This window comes from Candidozyma haemuli (assembly GCF_002926055.2).
Source record: "Candidozyma haemuli strain B11899 chromosome Unknown D_2014730914, whole genome shotgun sequence".
NCBI classification, from domain to species: Eukaryota; Fungi; Ascomycota; class Pichiomycetes; order Serinales; family Metschnikowiaceae; genus Candidozyma; species Candidozyma haemuli.
The window spans coordinates 445,532-457,476 of NW_020289911.1; the positions used below are offsets into that span (position 1 = coordinate 445,532).

General features: G+C 43.8%; 8 protein-coding genes across 8 annotated transcripts; 5 read left to right on the forward strand and 3 right to left on the reverse strand. All coding sequences in view use genetic code 12, as the record gives it.

Moving 5' to 3' along the window:
* Window positions 1-430: 430 nt before the first annotated feature.
* Window positions 431-2,980, forward strand: DAP2 (Dap2p; the record flags this gene model as incomplete). The annotated part of the gene is made up of 1 exon (XM_025486302.1): window positions 431-2,980. One exon carries the CDS (start codon window positions 431-433, stop codon window positions 2,978-2,980), a length of 2,550 nt encoding a protein of 849 aa, XP_025343852.1.
* A 369-nt stretch (window positions 2,981-3,349) lies between these two features.
* On the forward strand, window positions 3,350-3,856 carry TMA19 (Tma19p; the record flags this gene model as incomplete). Its single annotated transcript, XM_025486303.1, has 1 exon — window positions 3,350-3,856. The coding sequence occupies one exon, from the start codon at window positions 3,350-3,352 to the stop codon at window positions 3,854-3,856; it is 507 nt and encodes a 168-aa protein (XP_025343853.1).
* A 61-nt stretch (window positions 3,857-3,917) lies between these two features.
* CXQ85_002639 (tRNA:m4X modification enzyme) lies at window positions 3,918-5,207 on the reverse strand (the record flags this gene model as incomplete). The annotated part of the gene is made up of 1 exon (XM_025486304.1): window positions 3,918-5,207. The coding sequence occupies one exon, from the start codon at window positions 5,205-5,207 to the stop codon at window positions 3,918-3,920; it is 1,290 nt and encodes a 429-aa protein (XP_025343854.1).
* Window positions 5,208-5,511: 304 nt separating this feature from the next.
* BUD22 (Bud22p) lies at window positions 5,512-6,935 on the forward strand (the record flags this gene model as incomplete). Its single annotated transcript, XM_025486305.1, has 2 exons — window positions 5,512-6,874; window positions 6,913-6,935. 2 exons carry the CDS (start codon window positions 5,512-5,514, stop codon window positions 6,933-6,935), a joined length of 1,386 nt encoding a protein of 461 aa, XP_025343855.1.
* A 71-nt stretch (window positions 6,936-7,006) lies between these two features.
* CXQ85_002641 (uncharacterized protein) lies at window positions 7,007-8,497 on the reverse strand (the record flags this gene model as incomplete). The annotated part of the gene is made up of 1 exon (XM_025486306.1): window positions 7,007-8,497. The coding sequence occupies one exon, from the start codon at window positions 8,495-8,497 to the stop codon at window positions 7,007-7,009; it is 1,491 nt and encodes a 496-aa protein (XP_025343856.1).
* Window positions 8,498-8,657: 160 nt separating this feature from the next.
* On the forward strand, window positions 8,658-10,237 carry CXQ85_002642 (uncharacterized protein; the record flags this gene model as incomplete). The annotated part of the gene is made up of 2 exons (XM_025486307.1): window positions 8,658-10,180; window positions 10,210-10,237. 2 exons carry the CDS (start codon window positions 8,658-8,660, stop codon window positions 10,235-10,237), a joined length of 1,551 nt encoding a protein of 516 aa, XP_025343857.1.
* A 46-nt stretch (window positions 10,238-10,283) lies between these two features.
* On the reverse strand, window positions 10,284-11,036 carry CXQ85_002643 (3-oxoacyl-[acyl-carrier-protein] reductase (NADPH); the record flags this gene model as incomplete). The annotated part of the gene is made up of 1 exon (XM_025486308.1): window positions 10,284-11,036. One exon carries the CDS (start codon window positions 11,034-11,036, stop codon window positions 10,284-10,286), a length of 753 nt encoding a protein of 250 aa, XP_025343858.1.
* A 418-nt stretch (window positions 11,037-11,454) lies between these two features.
* On the forward strand, window positions 11,455-11,784 carry CXQ85_002644 (uncharacterized protein; the record flags this gene model as incomplete). The annotated part of the gene is made up of 1 exon (XM_025486309.1): window positions 11,455-11,784. One exon carries the CDS (start codon window positions 11,455-11,457, stop codon window positions 11,782-11,784), a length of 330 nt encoding a protein of 109 aa, XP_025343859.1.
* Window positions 11,785-11,945: the final 161 nt, after the last annotated feature.

Sequence of the window (11,945 nt, forward strand, 5' to 3'; positions counted from 1 at the left end):
CTTTCACATAATTTTTATGACCCACAAAACTTCCAGCCTTTTATTTTCCTTTCGAAAAAAACGTTTTCCAATTATTTCTTCCTTTTGCATTATTAACTTTGTACGGTTACAGTTTGACTACTTTTAATAGAGATCCCTGGGTATTACTTATTCGCAGCCACTTGTAGGATGACGTCACGTTTGTAAACAACGAGCAAGCCACTCTGTAGGTTTTTTTCTGTTGCATGTAGGCGACCTACGAGGTCAAATTTAAATTTGGTGCCGTGCGGTCTGTCTATATGCAGGTTTATACACTTTTCATTCAATTCCATACCGCGAGGCTTCTAAATGCGTTCCCATCTATAGTCATTTCTTCCTTATTGCATTTACTCATTCACTTCAACGACACCTGTTTTAATACTACATTTACATTCACTAATTCACACTGAACATGTCTTCGGAAACAGCTGAGAAGGCATACTTCATACTGGAGAAATCTCCATACCACGAGGAGCACGTCAAGCAGAAAAGAGAGCGGAACACCAGAACGTTGGCTTTCATTCTTTCGTTAATAGCCGCCATCGTTTGGGGTTCTGGGTTCTTGATAAATGCCGTGGACAACTTTACAACGCATAATAGTGCTTCATTGGGGCAGACTTACAAGGGTTCGAACATTTACGACTCACCGCCTCTTCTCACTAAAGAGCACTCCCATAGCTATCCACAGGACGATGGTAAGACTCCTCTTAGCCTAGAAGCTATTCGTGAGGGTAAGTTCCGTCCACAATTCAAGAATTTGCAGTGGATTAGGGCTCCAGAGTCTGCTACTCATGACCAGGGCACGTACTTGCTTGAGGATAAGGAAGATGAGCAGACGACGTACGTTGTCAAGAGCATTCTTGATAAGGATTATCATTATGTGCTTCACCAGGGCAGCTCTTTTGAATATGAAGAGGAGACTTATGATATAGACTCATTGGTGGCCTCCCCTGACCTTACGAAGGCTATTTTAAAGACAGACACTAAAAAGAACTGGAGACACTCATCTTTTGCGATTTACTGGGTTTTGGATGTCAAGACTCAGTCTATTAGCCCGTTGTTTAACACCAACGACTTGGTGGCCGTTACTTCGTGGGCTCCTACTTCTGACAAGATTGCATTCATCTTCGAGAACAATGTGTATGTCAAGGACCTCAGTTCTGGTGAAATTTCACAAATTACCCATGATGGAGATGAGAAGACTTTTTACGGTAAACCTGATTGGGTTTACGAAGAGGAGGTTTTTGCCTCTGACATCGTTTTGTGGTGGTCTCCACAAGGTGATAAAATCGGCTTCTTAAAGTTCAACGATACGGAAGTACCAGACTTCCCTATCCCATACTATGTTCAAGAGGGTCATGAGGATTATCCTGAGTTGGTGTCCATCAAGTACCCAAAGCCTGGCTATTCTAACCCAAAGGTAGACTTGGTTCTCTATGACACCGAACTGAAGAATCAGAATGTTCACATTGCTAAGCTTAATACTTCTTTCGATGATAAGCTCATCACTGAAGTGTTGTGGGTCTCCGATGATTATCTTTTAGTGAGAACTACGAACAGAGCCAGTGATAAGATGGAAGTCTTCTTGGTTTCCACTGATGATGGAGCCGAAGGCAAGTTGGTAAGAAAGCACCATGCGGAACAATCTTGGTTCGAGGTCACCTCAAACGCTATTTACATTCCTCGTAATGAGTCTGCTGGCATTCCTCATGATGGTTACATCGATCTTGTTGTACATGAAGGTTACAACCACTTGGCCTACTTCTCCCCACCGGAGAACCCTAAAGGAAAGCTCCTTACAAAGGGCCGCTGGGAAGTTTTGGAGAACAAGTTTGACTTCCTGACAAATGAGATCTACTTCCAAGCCACTGAGAAGTCGTCAGTTGAAAGACATTACTATTCCCTCAGCCTTTTGGATGCGATTAAACTGGATGACTCTGTTCAGTACAAAAACATCACCGATACTAGTGCTGAAGGTTGGTATGGTGCATCGTTCTCTTCGGGCGCCAGATTTGCATTGCTTTCTTATCAGGGTCCTTATGTTCCTTACCAGCATCTTGTGGACTTGCATACTCAGGAGATTGTGCAAGAAATTGAGAGTAACGACGAACTTGCCAAAACTCTTGATGAGTATGATATTCCACAAACCGAGCGCTTCATTGTGAACTTGGGTAAGGACGAAACGACCGGTGGAGATATCTTGGCCAACGCTAAGGAGACCAAGCCTCGTAACTTCAACCCAAACAAAAAGTATCCTGTTTTGTTCTTCGTTTACGGTGGACCAGGCTCTCAGACTGTTACCAAGGTTTTCGAGGTTGGCTTTAGCGAGGCAATTGCTTCCGAGCTCGATGCCGTCGTTGTCACAGTGGACGGCAGAGGTACAGGCTTCAATAATAACGATGAAAAATTGGGCTCAAAGTTTAAGTTCATCGTTCGTGACCGTTTGGGACACTACGAACCAATTGACCAGATTGCTGCTGCCTCGATCTGGGCAAAGAAATCTTATGTTGATGCAAACAGAATCGCTATCTGGGGCTGGTCTTACGGAGGATTCTTGACATTGAAGACATTGGAAACTGATCACACCGACCATGTTTTCTCCTATGGTGTTTCAGTCGCTCCAGTTACTAAATGGAGACTTTACGATTCGATCTACACAGAGAGATACTTGAGGACGCCTCAAGAGAACCCATCGGGCTACGAAAGTGCAAGCATTTTCAATGTCTCCAATTTCAAGGATGTGAACAGATTCTTGGTGATGCACGGTTCTGGTGACGATAATGTGCATTTCCAAAACAGTCTTAGTCTCATTGATGACTTCAACTTGGCCGGAGTCGAGAACTTTGACTTCATGGTGTTCCCTGACTCTGACCATTCGATCAGATACCATAACGGAAACAACGTTGTCTTTGACCGAATCAAAAGCTGGATAGGCAGGGCCTTTGCTGGCGAATTCGCATAAGGTTATGCTGAATAGCCTGGCTTCTTTGGCTGCGAAAAAGGTGCGCCCCGCCTGCGTCTTACAGAGATGGGGCATCTCTGCGTGCGTATAAGATACGATGCCACCCTGGCGGCTTCTATTCATGATGCCCATTAATAGAAAACAAAGAAGAATTGAAATCTAATTTTTATGTCTGATGCTCTTCCGTGCTGATCTCAGAATTCCGTGAGGCATAACCTCGGGCTAAGCCAAGGTAATCGTCTCCTTAGTCAGTAGCCGGGTAACCCTACCATCTCACGTGGCCGCGATTATGCCTGAAAATTTTCCACGACTATATAACTACCGCATTTCCAGTGCATTTCAGCCTACAGAAACCCAAAGTTTGCAAAAATGAAGATTTTCACTGACGTTATCTCCAACGACGAGTTGTTGTCCGACGCCTACGACATCAAGGAAGTTGATGGTGTCGTTTTGGAGGCCGAGTGTGCCTTGGTCCAGATCAAGAACGGTGGTGACGTTGACATTGGTGCCAACCCTTCCGCTGAGGGTGGTGCTGACGACGTTGAGGAAGGTGTCGAGACCGTCAACAACATTGTCCACTCCTTCAGATTGCAGCAGACCTCTTTTGACAAGAAGTCTTTCTTGACTTACATCAAGGGCTACATGAAGCAGATCAAGGCTCACTTGTCCGAGAACAGCCCAGACCAGGTTGAGGTCTTCGAGAAGGGTGCTCAGGCTTACGTCAAGAAGGTCATTGGCTCTTTCAAGGACTGGGAGTTCTTCACTGGTGAGTCCATGGACCCAGACGCCATGATCGTCTTGTTGAACTACCGTGAGGACGGTACCACTCCTTTCGTTGCTGTCTGGAAGCACGGTGTCAAGGAGACCAAGATCTAAGTACACTTGTTTTCTTCGACTGTTTAATTAGCAAATATAATAATTGGTGGAAAAGCAAAATTCAGTGCTTTTTTGTAATGCAGATGCACGAGTTCTCCAAGGTAATCGACTTATCGGTGTACTTGAAGAGCTCGACATTATATTGGGGCATGGCTTTCTGAGCAGCGTGAACTCTGCTCTCGTCTATCATTCTTCTAGCTGCCAACCCCAATTCTTCTCTTTCGCTAGATAATAATCCACTTTCGTGAGCAGTGGTGGTCTCTCCTCTGTTTCCACAAACTGCCCAAGTTACCATTCTTCTGAGCGTCACAAAGTCCTGCTCGTTAGTGACACCATGCTGAGTCAAGTAGTTCCTTGATTCTGGAAGCAATTGGCTGTAATGACAAACATGGCGGCAGCACATAGCCACTAGAAGACCGTGAAACTTCCCATCCAGGAGAAGCGATGAGTGGAGAAGCAGTTTTAGGGTCAAATCTGTTGCCACACCACAAAGATGCTTAGATATGCAAACAATTTGGTCTGGCTTTTCGCTCTCAAGGAAATTGTCTAGTTGAAGATGCTCAATGTCTATCCTGGAGCGCTTGATCTTGGGCAAAAGCTTGGTCTCTTTATCCTGGCAATCCTTAATGATCTTACTATCCATCTTCATTCTGTTAGTTCCTCGATCGATCAAACCAAACCCGTAGGTTTCTTTGAGATCAGTATCATCATGAAGATTACAGGCATTGACAGCTCTCGATAATTCAGCTTTTCCACACCCAAACTCGATATAAGTTGCTGATGTAGATAGAAGACCATTCTCTTTCATATTTCCCACCAAAGACAGTTGTTGTAGAATGTGTTTCTGGTTCTCCTTCTCTTCTAGCCATGAATCAAGACCAGAGTGAGAACTTTCTTTATGCTTAAGAGGCTCACGGTTAGCTTGGTATGCCTTAATAATAGAAGTAAGCTTCTCAAAGTCAGCTGGTCCAGGTGGTTTCGTCTCTTCTTTCGTCACCTTATCGTCCTCCCCATACTTCGTATTGAAGTTCTTCACGTACCATGAATCATGGTGGTCCTTTGGCTTAGCGTTACACTTCTTAAGGTGCTGGTCCAAATCCTGAAGCCACACCGTATGCTTTGGATCTAACGGACACGGCACTCTCTCTCCCTTGACCTCCAGAGCTGCCGAAGACTCATCATGGATCATATGCTCTGAACAGAACCTATGGCCCTTCTTCCTTTGCATGGCACACTGGCGCCTCTTTTGTTCAATATAGAATTCACATCTGTTGGGAGACACCTTCTTTTCTTTTCTTACCCTTTTCTGACGTTTAAGGGTTTGTCCTTCAGCGATCTCTGTCGGACTCATAGTTAGTGTAGTTGAAATATTTCGCAGCATTTGAGATAAATAGTGGGAAGAAGCAGAACTGGGTTGTGAGTCGAGTTTGGGTAATGAGGATAATACAGAAAGTGAAATAAAAAGAAAAAGAAAAATACACTACATTCCTGTAAATCCGAAAATATATATAATTCAACGATTACCTCTTCGTATAACCTTCGTTCTTCTCCACTGCCATCAGTGTACGGCTTCTCCAGGTCCATCCTGGATGGGTGCGAAAAACATACTTCGATGCTCATCTCCTACTCATCGCCAGTAAAAGCAGCACCACGCCATGAAACAAAATAAGAACGAGCTTTGGAAGCTTGACCTTATAGAAGCAAAGTTCTTCAAGATAACGCCTCGGTTGCAAACAACAAAGAAACTTTTAAACGCTAGAAACAATGCTAAGCTCATGAAGAAGCTACCCCAGACAAGGGAGGAAGCCCACTCCCAGATCCATGCCTTTAAACACGACTTGTTCGAGAAGAAGTTCTATGGATCATTTGTTAAATTGCATCGTGAAGTCTTGAAGAAGATGAAGACTGACCTGAGATCGTGGAAGAAGGATACTCATGGATCCCTCATGAAGCTTCTTGATTCTGAAGAAGCTACGAAACAGATGGTGGAAGCCAAGCTAGTCAAAATCTTCATTTCAGCTGTTCTTTTGTCTAAAGATCATAAGACTTCTCCTCCAACATATCTACCTGAAGATCTTAGGGAGAAGGTAACTAATAAAGCTAATCCATCTAACCCTTCCAGGTTCTTCATTAACCACTGCCAAAATGATAAACTCGTGAATGGCTACATTTCCAAATTGTGGAATTCCAAGGATATGAAGAAACTCATAGACGAAATCGACTGGTCTTTCAGAAAGGTCAGAGGAGACTTGACTGTGGACGAGAAGAACATCAGGTCTGCTGTTACAGGAAAGAAGACTGGTGACAAGACTGATGCCAACGAAAGCGATAGTGAAAGTGACAGCAGTGATAGTGACAGTGATAGCGACAGTGACAGCGATAGCGAGTCTGAGGACAGCTCAGCTAGTGACGCTGCTAGTGAACTGGAGGAAGCTGGAGTGAGCGGTTCAGAAGATGAAGATATTGATGCTGAGGATGCATTTGAGAAATACGCTGCATACGATAACTTGGTGGCCGGTTCAGATGATGAGGCTGAATTCCAGGTCGATCCAAACGTGAACTACAACGAGGTCACGGATGAAGAACCCTCTGACGAGGACTCCGACGCGGAAGAGTTAGATGAGAAAGCACAGAAGAAGAAGTTGAAGGAGTTGAAGAAGAAGGAGAAACAGGAAAAGAAAGAGAGAAAAGAAATGGAGAAGAAAGAGAAGGAAAAACATAAGCTACCTTCTTTGGCTACTGGCTATTTCTCTGGTGGTTCCGATGACGAAGATGAAGTGGATAATGATAAGGTTGTGAAGGAAGCCACGACAACCAGAAAGAACAGAAGAGGTCAGCGTGCCAGACAAAAGATTTGGGAGCAGAAGTATGGTAAGAAGGCCAACCACGTTCAGAAGGAGAAGGAGCGTCTCCTCAATGAGAGAGAGCAGAGACAACAGGAATTCGAGGAGAGACAAAGAAAGAGAGACATGAAGGCTAGACTCGCTAGGGAGGCTGAAGAAGCCAACAAGGTTGCGGGTAAGGAAGAGAAGAAGCCTAGCGCTGCCGCACAAAAGATGCATCCTTCTTGGGAAGCTAAGAAGGTCGCTGATGAGAAGATGAAGGCAGTTAAATTCACAGGTAAAAAGATCACATTTGATTGAAAAAATCCTAAAGATTAGAAGGGTCAACCTTAAATTCCTTTGCGATCTCATCGTCGCTCTTGGCCTCACAAGCAATTGGTGTTTCCAACAAGAACCTGTACTGGCATTTTTCAGGTTCAGTGACAGAAACCAACCTCGTATCAGCTGAACAAACCAAGTCCACGTACGCTGATCTATGGGGACCATTCCAGCATTTCACGCCGTGCTCGAAATGCAATGTAGAACCCTTTATTCCAGTTAGACGACCAACTAGAGTATTGTCTTGATAAATCGAGTCTAGGTAACCAATCTTGTAGTTGTACTCGCCAATTTGGCGACTGACCCAATCTCCTTCCACAGCTCTGAAGATGTCATCCTTGCCGAATTGTTTCTGCACGTTGTCCTCGTAAATTGATGCCTCGGACTTTTTAGAGTGGAGATCTTTCTCTAACTTAGCGATAGTCTTTTCGATAGCAACAATCTGACGGTTCGAGACATTTGCTTTCGGTTTGTCTTGTTTGACTTCTTCTTCCTCTGATTTAGGCTTGAAAGTATTCAAAAACTTCAGGTAGTAGTGATGCAACATGTTGTCAAAAGTAGGTTCAACAGAAATGATGTTCTGGTTAGGTAACAAGTTGGATGGCTTGAGCCCCTTTATTTTCTCGACAAACAGGTCAATGGAAAACTCGGATCTCTTTTCCTCTTCTTGCTTACCGGTGAGGTATTCTTTGAATTGATTGATGCACTGCTTCACGCTTGAGCCATCGTCATTTGAGTTGTACTTTTCAACCAAATCATTCAAAAGGCCCTCAAGCTTTGAGATGGTCGACTTGCTCTTTTCTTCAGACGTGACTGAGTTCTTGATATAATCCAGGAGCTGGGAAGTCAAATCTGAGAGTTCCTTGGTGTAGCTTTCTTCGTTGGAGTCCAGCTCGGCAACATTCTTGGCCCTTGAAAGCTTATCGTTTTCATTCTTGATTTGGGCCTCGATAGCTGCAATTTCTTCCTGGATCTTTTCCAATTTCTGGGCCACAACTGATTTGGCACGTTCAGCCTTCTTCACAAACTCCTCACGGGTACGTAATCCTCGACCAAGCTCTGCCCTCGTTTCAGCAACGTACTCGTCAAACTGCTTCTTGACAACATCACACTTATTTGGACACTTTCCAGTCGCCCACTCGTCAGAACCGTCGCAACAGACCTCATAGTCGCAGACCCCGTCATTGACTTTGAAATTCTGAATGTAGCCAGGGAAGTAACCTTCATTTGAACAATAAAAGCCTTCTTTGCTTCTAATTGAGGAGCATGCAGCAGTTCCTGGCTCATCAGAACCATCTGGACAGTCACATATATCATCGTTGATCTGTTCAAGGTTCAACTCTATGGATGGATCCAGAAGACAGGCCCACTTCCCATTGGAGTTTGGCTGATACAAATGCTGGTTTTCTGGAGAAACTCCTATGATGCCTTTAGTGGCAGCAATGGCTATCAACGTAGCCCACGTCAATTGATGAATCATGAAGAAGTAGTAGGTTGGACTCAGCCAGTCTCACGTATCTAGGTGTACATGAGTCGCGCTATAGATCAGGTACCAAACAGTAAAGCTGGATATCAACAGACCCATATATCCATGCATTCCATGCTATCATAGCTGTATACGATTCATTCATTAATGTCTCATGGCCAAGAAGTCGTCTTCTACTGAATCTTTGAGCATCCTGAGATGCAAACGGATCATTCGACCGTTGATATCTAAGATCGCTACTCTTACTGATCTTTACATCAAACATCCTACAAAATTTGACCTAGACATTGAAAGCTTTGATATAGTTCAAAAGAATCATGGTCGCTCGTTACACTTTATTAGTCCTGCCAATTCTACGGACCGCCTACAGTCGTTGAAACCATACCTTAGTCCTGAGCTTCATCAGGCTTATAAAGAGATCTTCGTTATCTTTAAGAACATTATTCTTGCCTGGCTGCAAAACTCTCCTGATACCGGAAAGATTCCTAAACTTTCGACCTTGTCTTCGCTAAAGGTTGGCAAGTGTATCACTTTGGGAACAAAAAGCTCTCATTATAGGTTAAGTCAGACTGCCTTGTTTGATGCTGACACCCTACCGAAGTATTTACAGAAGTATCACGATGAACTCTCTGATGACATTGACGACTGGCTCACGATGGAACCGGAGTACGTGATCGAGGCTCACCGTAAAGACTTGCTATATGGTTACCTTATACACTTATTGATTTTCAACCTGCGAACGGTATTTTACTGTCTTTTGCCTGTTCTTATACATTGGCTCCAAGAGCAAGAAAGCAACGAGCTTCATACGCTTCTGAGGACGTTACTTTACGAATACTTTGTGTTTCTGTCTGTTGATACAGATCAACGGGCAGTGGCTGAATTGACGACGGAAGTTGTACAACATGACCCTAGTCTCCCGGTATTTTGGCTCTTCCACAATATAGGCTACTGGAGGAAGCTATGTGAACTCTGCAAGCTTACATCTATTCATTCCAGCTCTCCTCGATATCAGCCATATGATTGCATTTTCCTTGATGTGCTTGCAAAAACAGACCGTCTTTTTCTCACTGATGGAATAGACCTACAGCACATTTATCATACACTACAGAGAAACGCTGAACACCCTCATAATACGTTCATTTTGACATCTATTTTGGCCCAAGTAATAAGTCTATTCAAGAAAAGCTTGGATGGGGCATCCACTTCGTCAGATTCAATTTTGGTTTTAAAAGCTTCGTTGAATGACTTTTCTCAACTCATTCGAGTCTGGCTTTCTTTGAGCAGTGATTGTGTTTTCAACTCTTTCGATGGAGGAAACGAGGAAGCATTTAAAGCTCTAGAGGATGTGTTGAGCTATATGATGCGCCACTGTGCTCGAGTAATTCAGTATTTGCATGGTGTGGTGGAACGTCTGAATGGCAGCGCCGCTAGAGGTGCCCTTAATGACTTTGAGTCCATTGTACATCGTACACAAGAACTACATACGAATACTGTGGTGTTGAAATCCTATTACCTAGATAGACCAGAGCTTTACGATATTGGCGGTGCCAAAGTCTCCGATGTGAGTCGACCACTAGCACAACTCATGGGACATAACTGTGAGTACACGGAGGTTGTCGATTTCTTGGTTTGGTTACGTGATCTTGATGATCCTGAGGGATTCCGAATGTCTAAGTCACTATTCAAGCACTTCTTCAGTGAAGACCTGGTGTTGGGAGACATGGATATTGATCATGTTGCATGGGAGCTATACGATCTCTAATAAATATATAGGCTTCTACGAAGCAGGTTCTAAGAAACGGTGGCCCTTTCCGTCAGCAATTAGTAATTGTCCGTTCAAGGACTCGTCCGTAATGAGCTCTATGGTATTATTGACCGCATCCTCCATCTGAATAACAGGAAAGTTGTTACCTGCTGGAGCTTTCTTACCCATATCAGTCTCCTTGACCAACGCTGGCAACACTGAATTGACACGAATAGTCCCTCTCAACTCGTCAGCAAGCGATTTGGTGAAGCCTAAAAGACCAGCTTTCAGGGCTGCGTACACTGTAGTGCCTGGACTGGTAAGTCCAGTGAATGAAAGCACCGAGGAGACATTGACAATGACAGGTTTCTGTTCTTGCAGTTTAGCGATCTTCGTAAATGGTTTGATGGCCAACTTGCTAAGTATAACTGGTGCAACAAGGTTAGTGCCTAGGGTATCAACTATTGTCAGCTCAGGGGCTCTAGCCAAAAGGGTATTAGTGGTCGTGCCAGCGCAATTGACAAGAATAGACGATTCATTCAAAGCTTCAATCAAAAATCCATGGTTTTCAGGTTCCTTGCCACGAGCCAAGTCCAAAAGGTTATAAGAAACGAACTTATGTTCCTGGTTCTCAGGTTTGGCCAAGTTCCTGATGTTATCATACAAAGCGTCCGAGTCTCTGGCTAGCAAAGTAACCGAAGCACCCAATTCAGCTAGCGACTTGGAGATACTCAATCCAATGCCTCTAGAGGCTCCAGTGACTATAGCACGTCTTCCAGCAAGCATCTTGGTTAGTGTGAGAAGAAAATACTGCGAAAAGCTACAGACTTATAGAGCGTTGGATAAGCAATCAAGGCACCACCACCAAACACCACAAAGTCACAAAAGAGGGCTAGATTATGCAGAAGACGACTATTAGACGTCCTATTTGACAGGTTTGGTATTTTTTGAAAAATTCGTAATAGCATGCAGTGTAAGGCTTAGAGGAAGATAATGAAGGTGGCTATAGAGGAAATATAGAGTTTCCAGAAGCCAAAAAGAACTTGTTGTTCCAATTCTCCTACTCTTCTTCTCTAAATTGATCTTCAAAATGATTTGACATATAGGGGAGTTGTTCCTCTAGTAGTATGAAGTGTGGAGAGGATCAAATTCGTCGCACCTACGAAAAATGAAATCTCCCCCACTAAATACTACTTTTGCTTCCATGAGTAAGGCATTGAAGAAGCTCGAGTGGCTTGTGATCATCTACGATAAGCCTATCAACCAGAGGCTTAAGTTTAGACCTACGCATTTCCAGGCAATTCCTAAACTGTTCGAGAACGGAACCGTTACCAGTGCTGGACCAGTGTTTAAAGACGACGAGAGAACACAGTTTGCTGGGTCAGCGTTTACAATTGCCGCTGAAAAGAAGTCAGACATTATTGATTTTTTGAAACAAGATGTCTACGCTAAGGAAGGAGTCTGGGACTTTGACAATATCGTTATTCATCCATATACCCCGGTGGTAAGAGCACAGAAGGATTTCCCCAAGTAAACCATGGCTGCACTACACAAGTAACGAAGGTGAAAGAAATTCCATTAATGTTATTAGCGAAAGAATAGTACAGCAGCCGGTGGCCACAAAAAAGAATGTAGAGAGTGTCGTTGACAAACAGCTAAAGACAATTATGCAACCGAAGAAGAAACAGAGGCTTC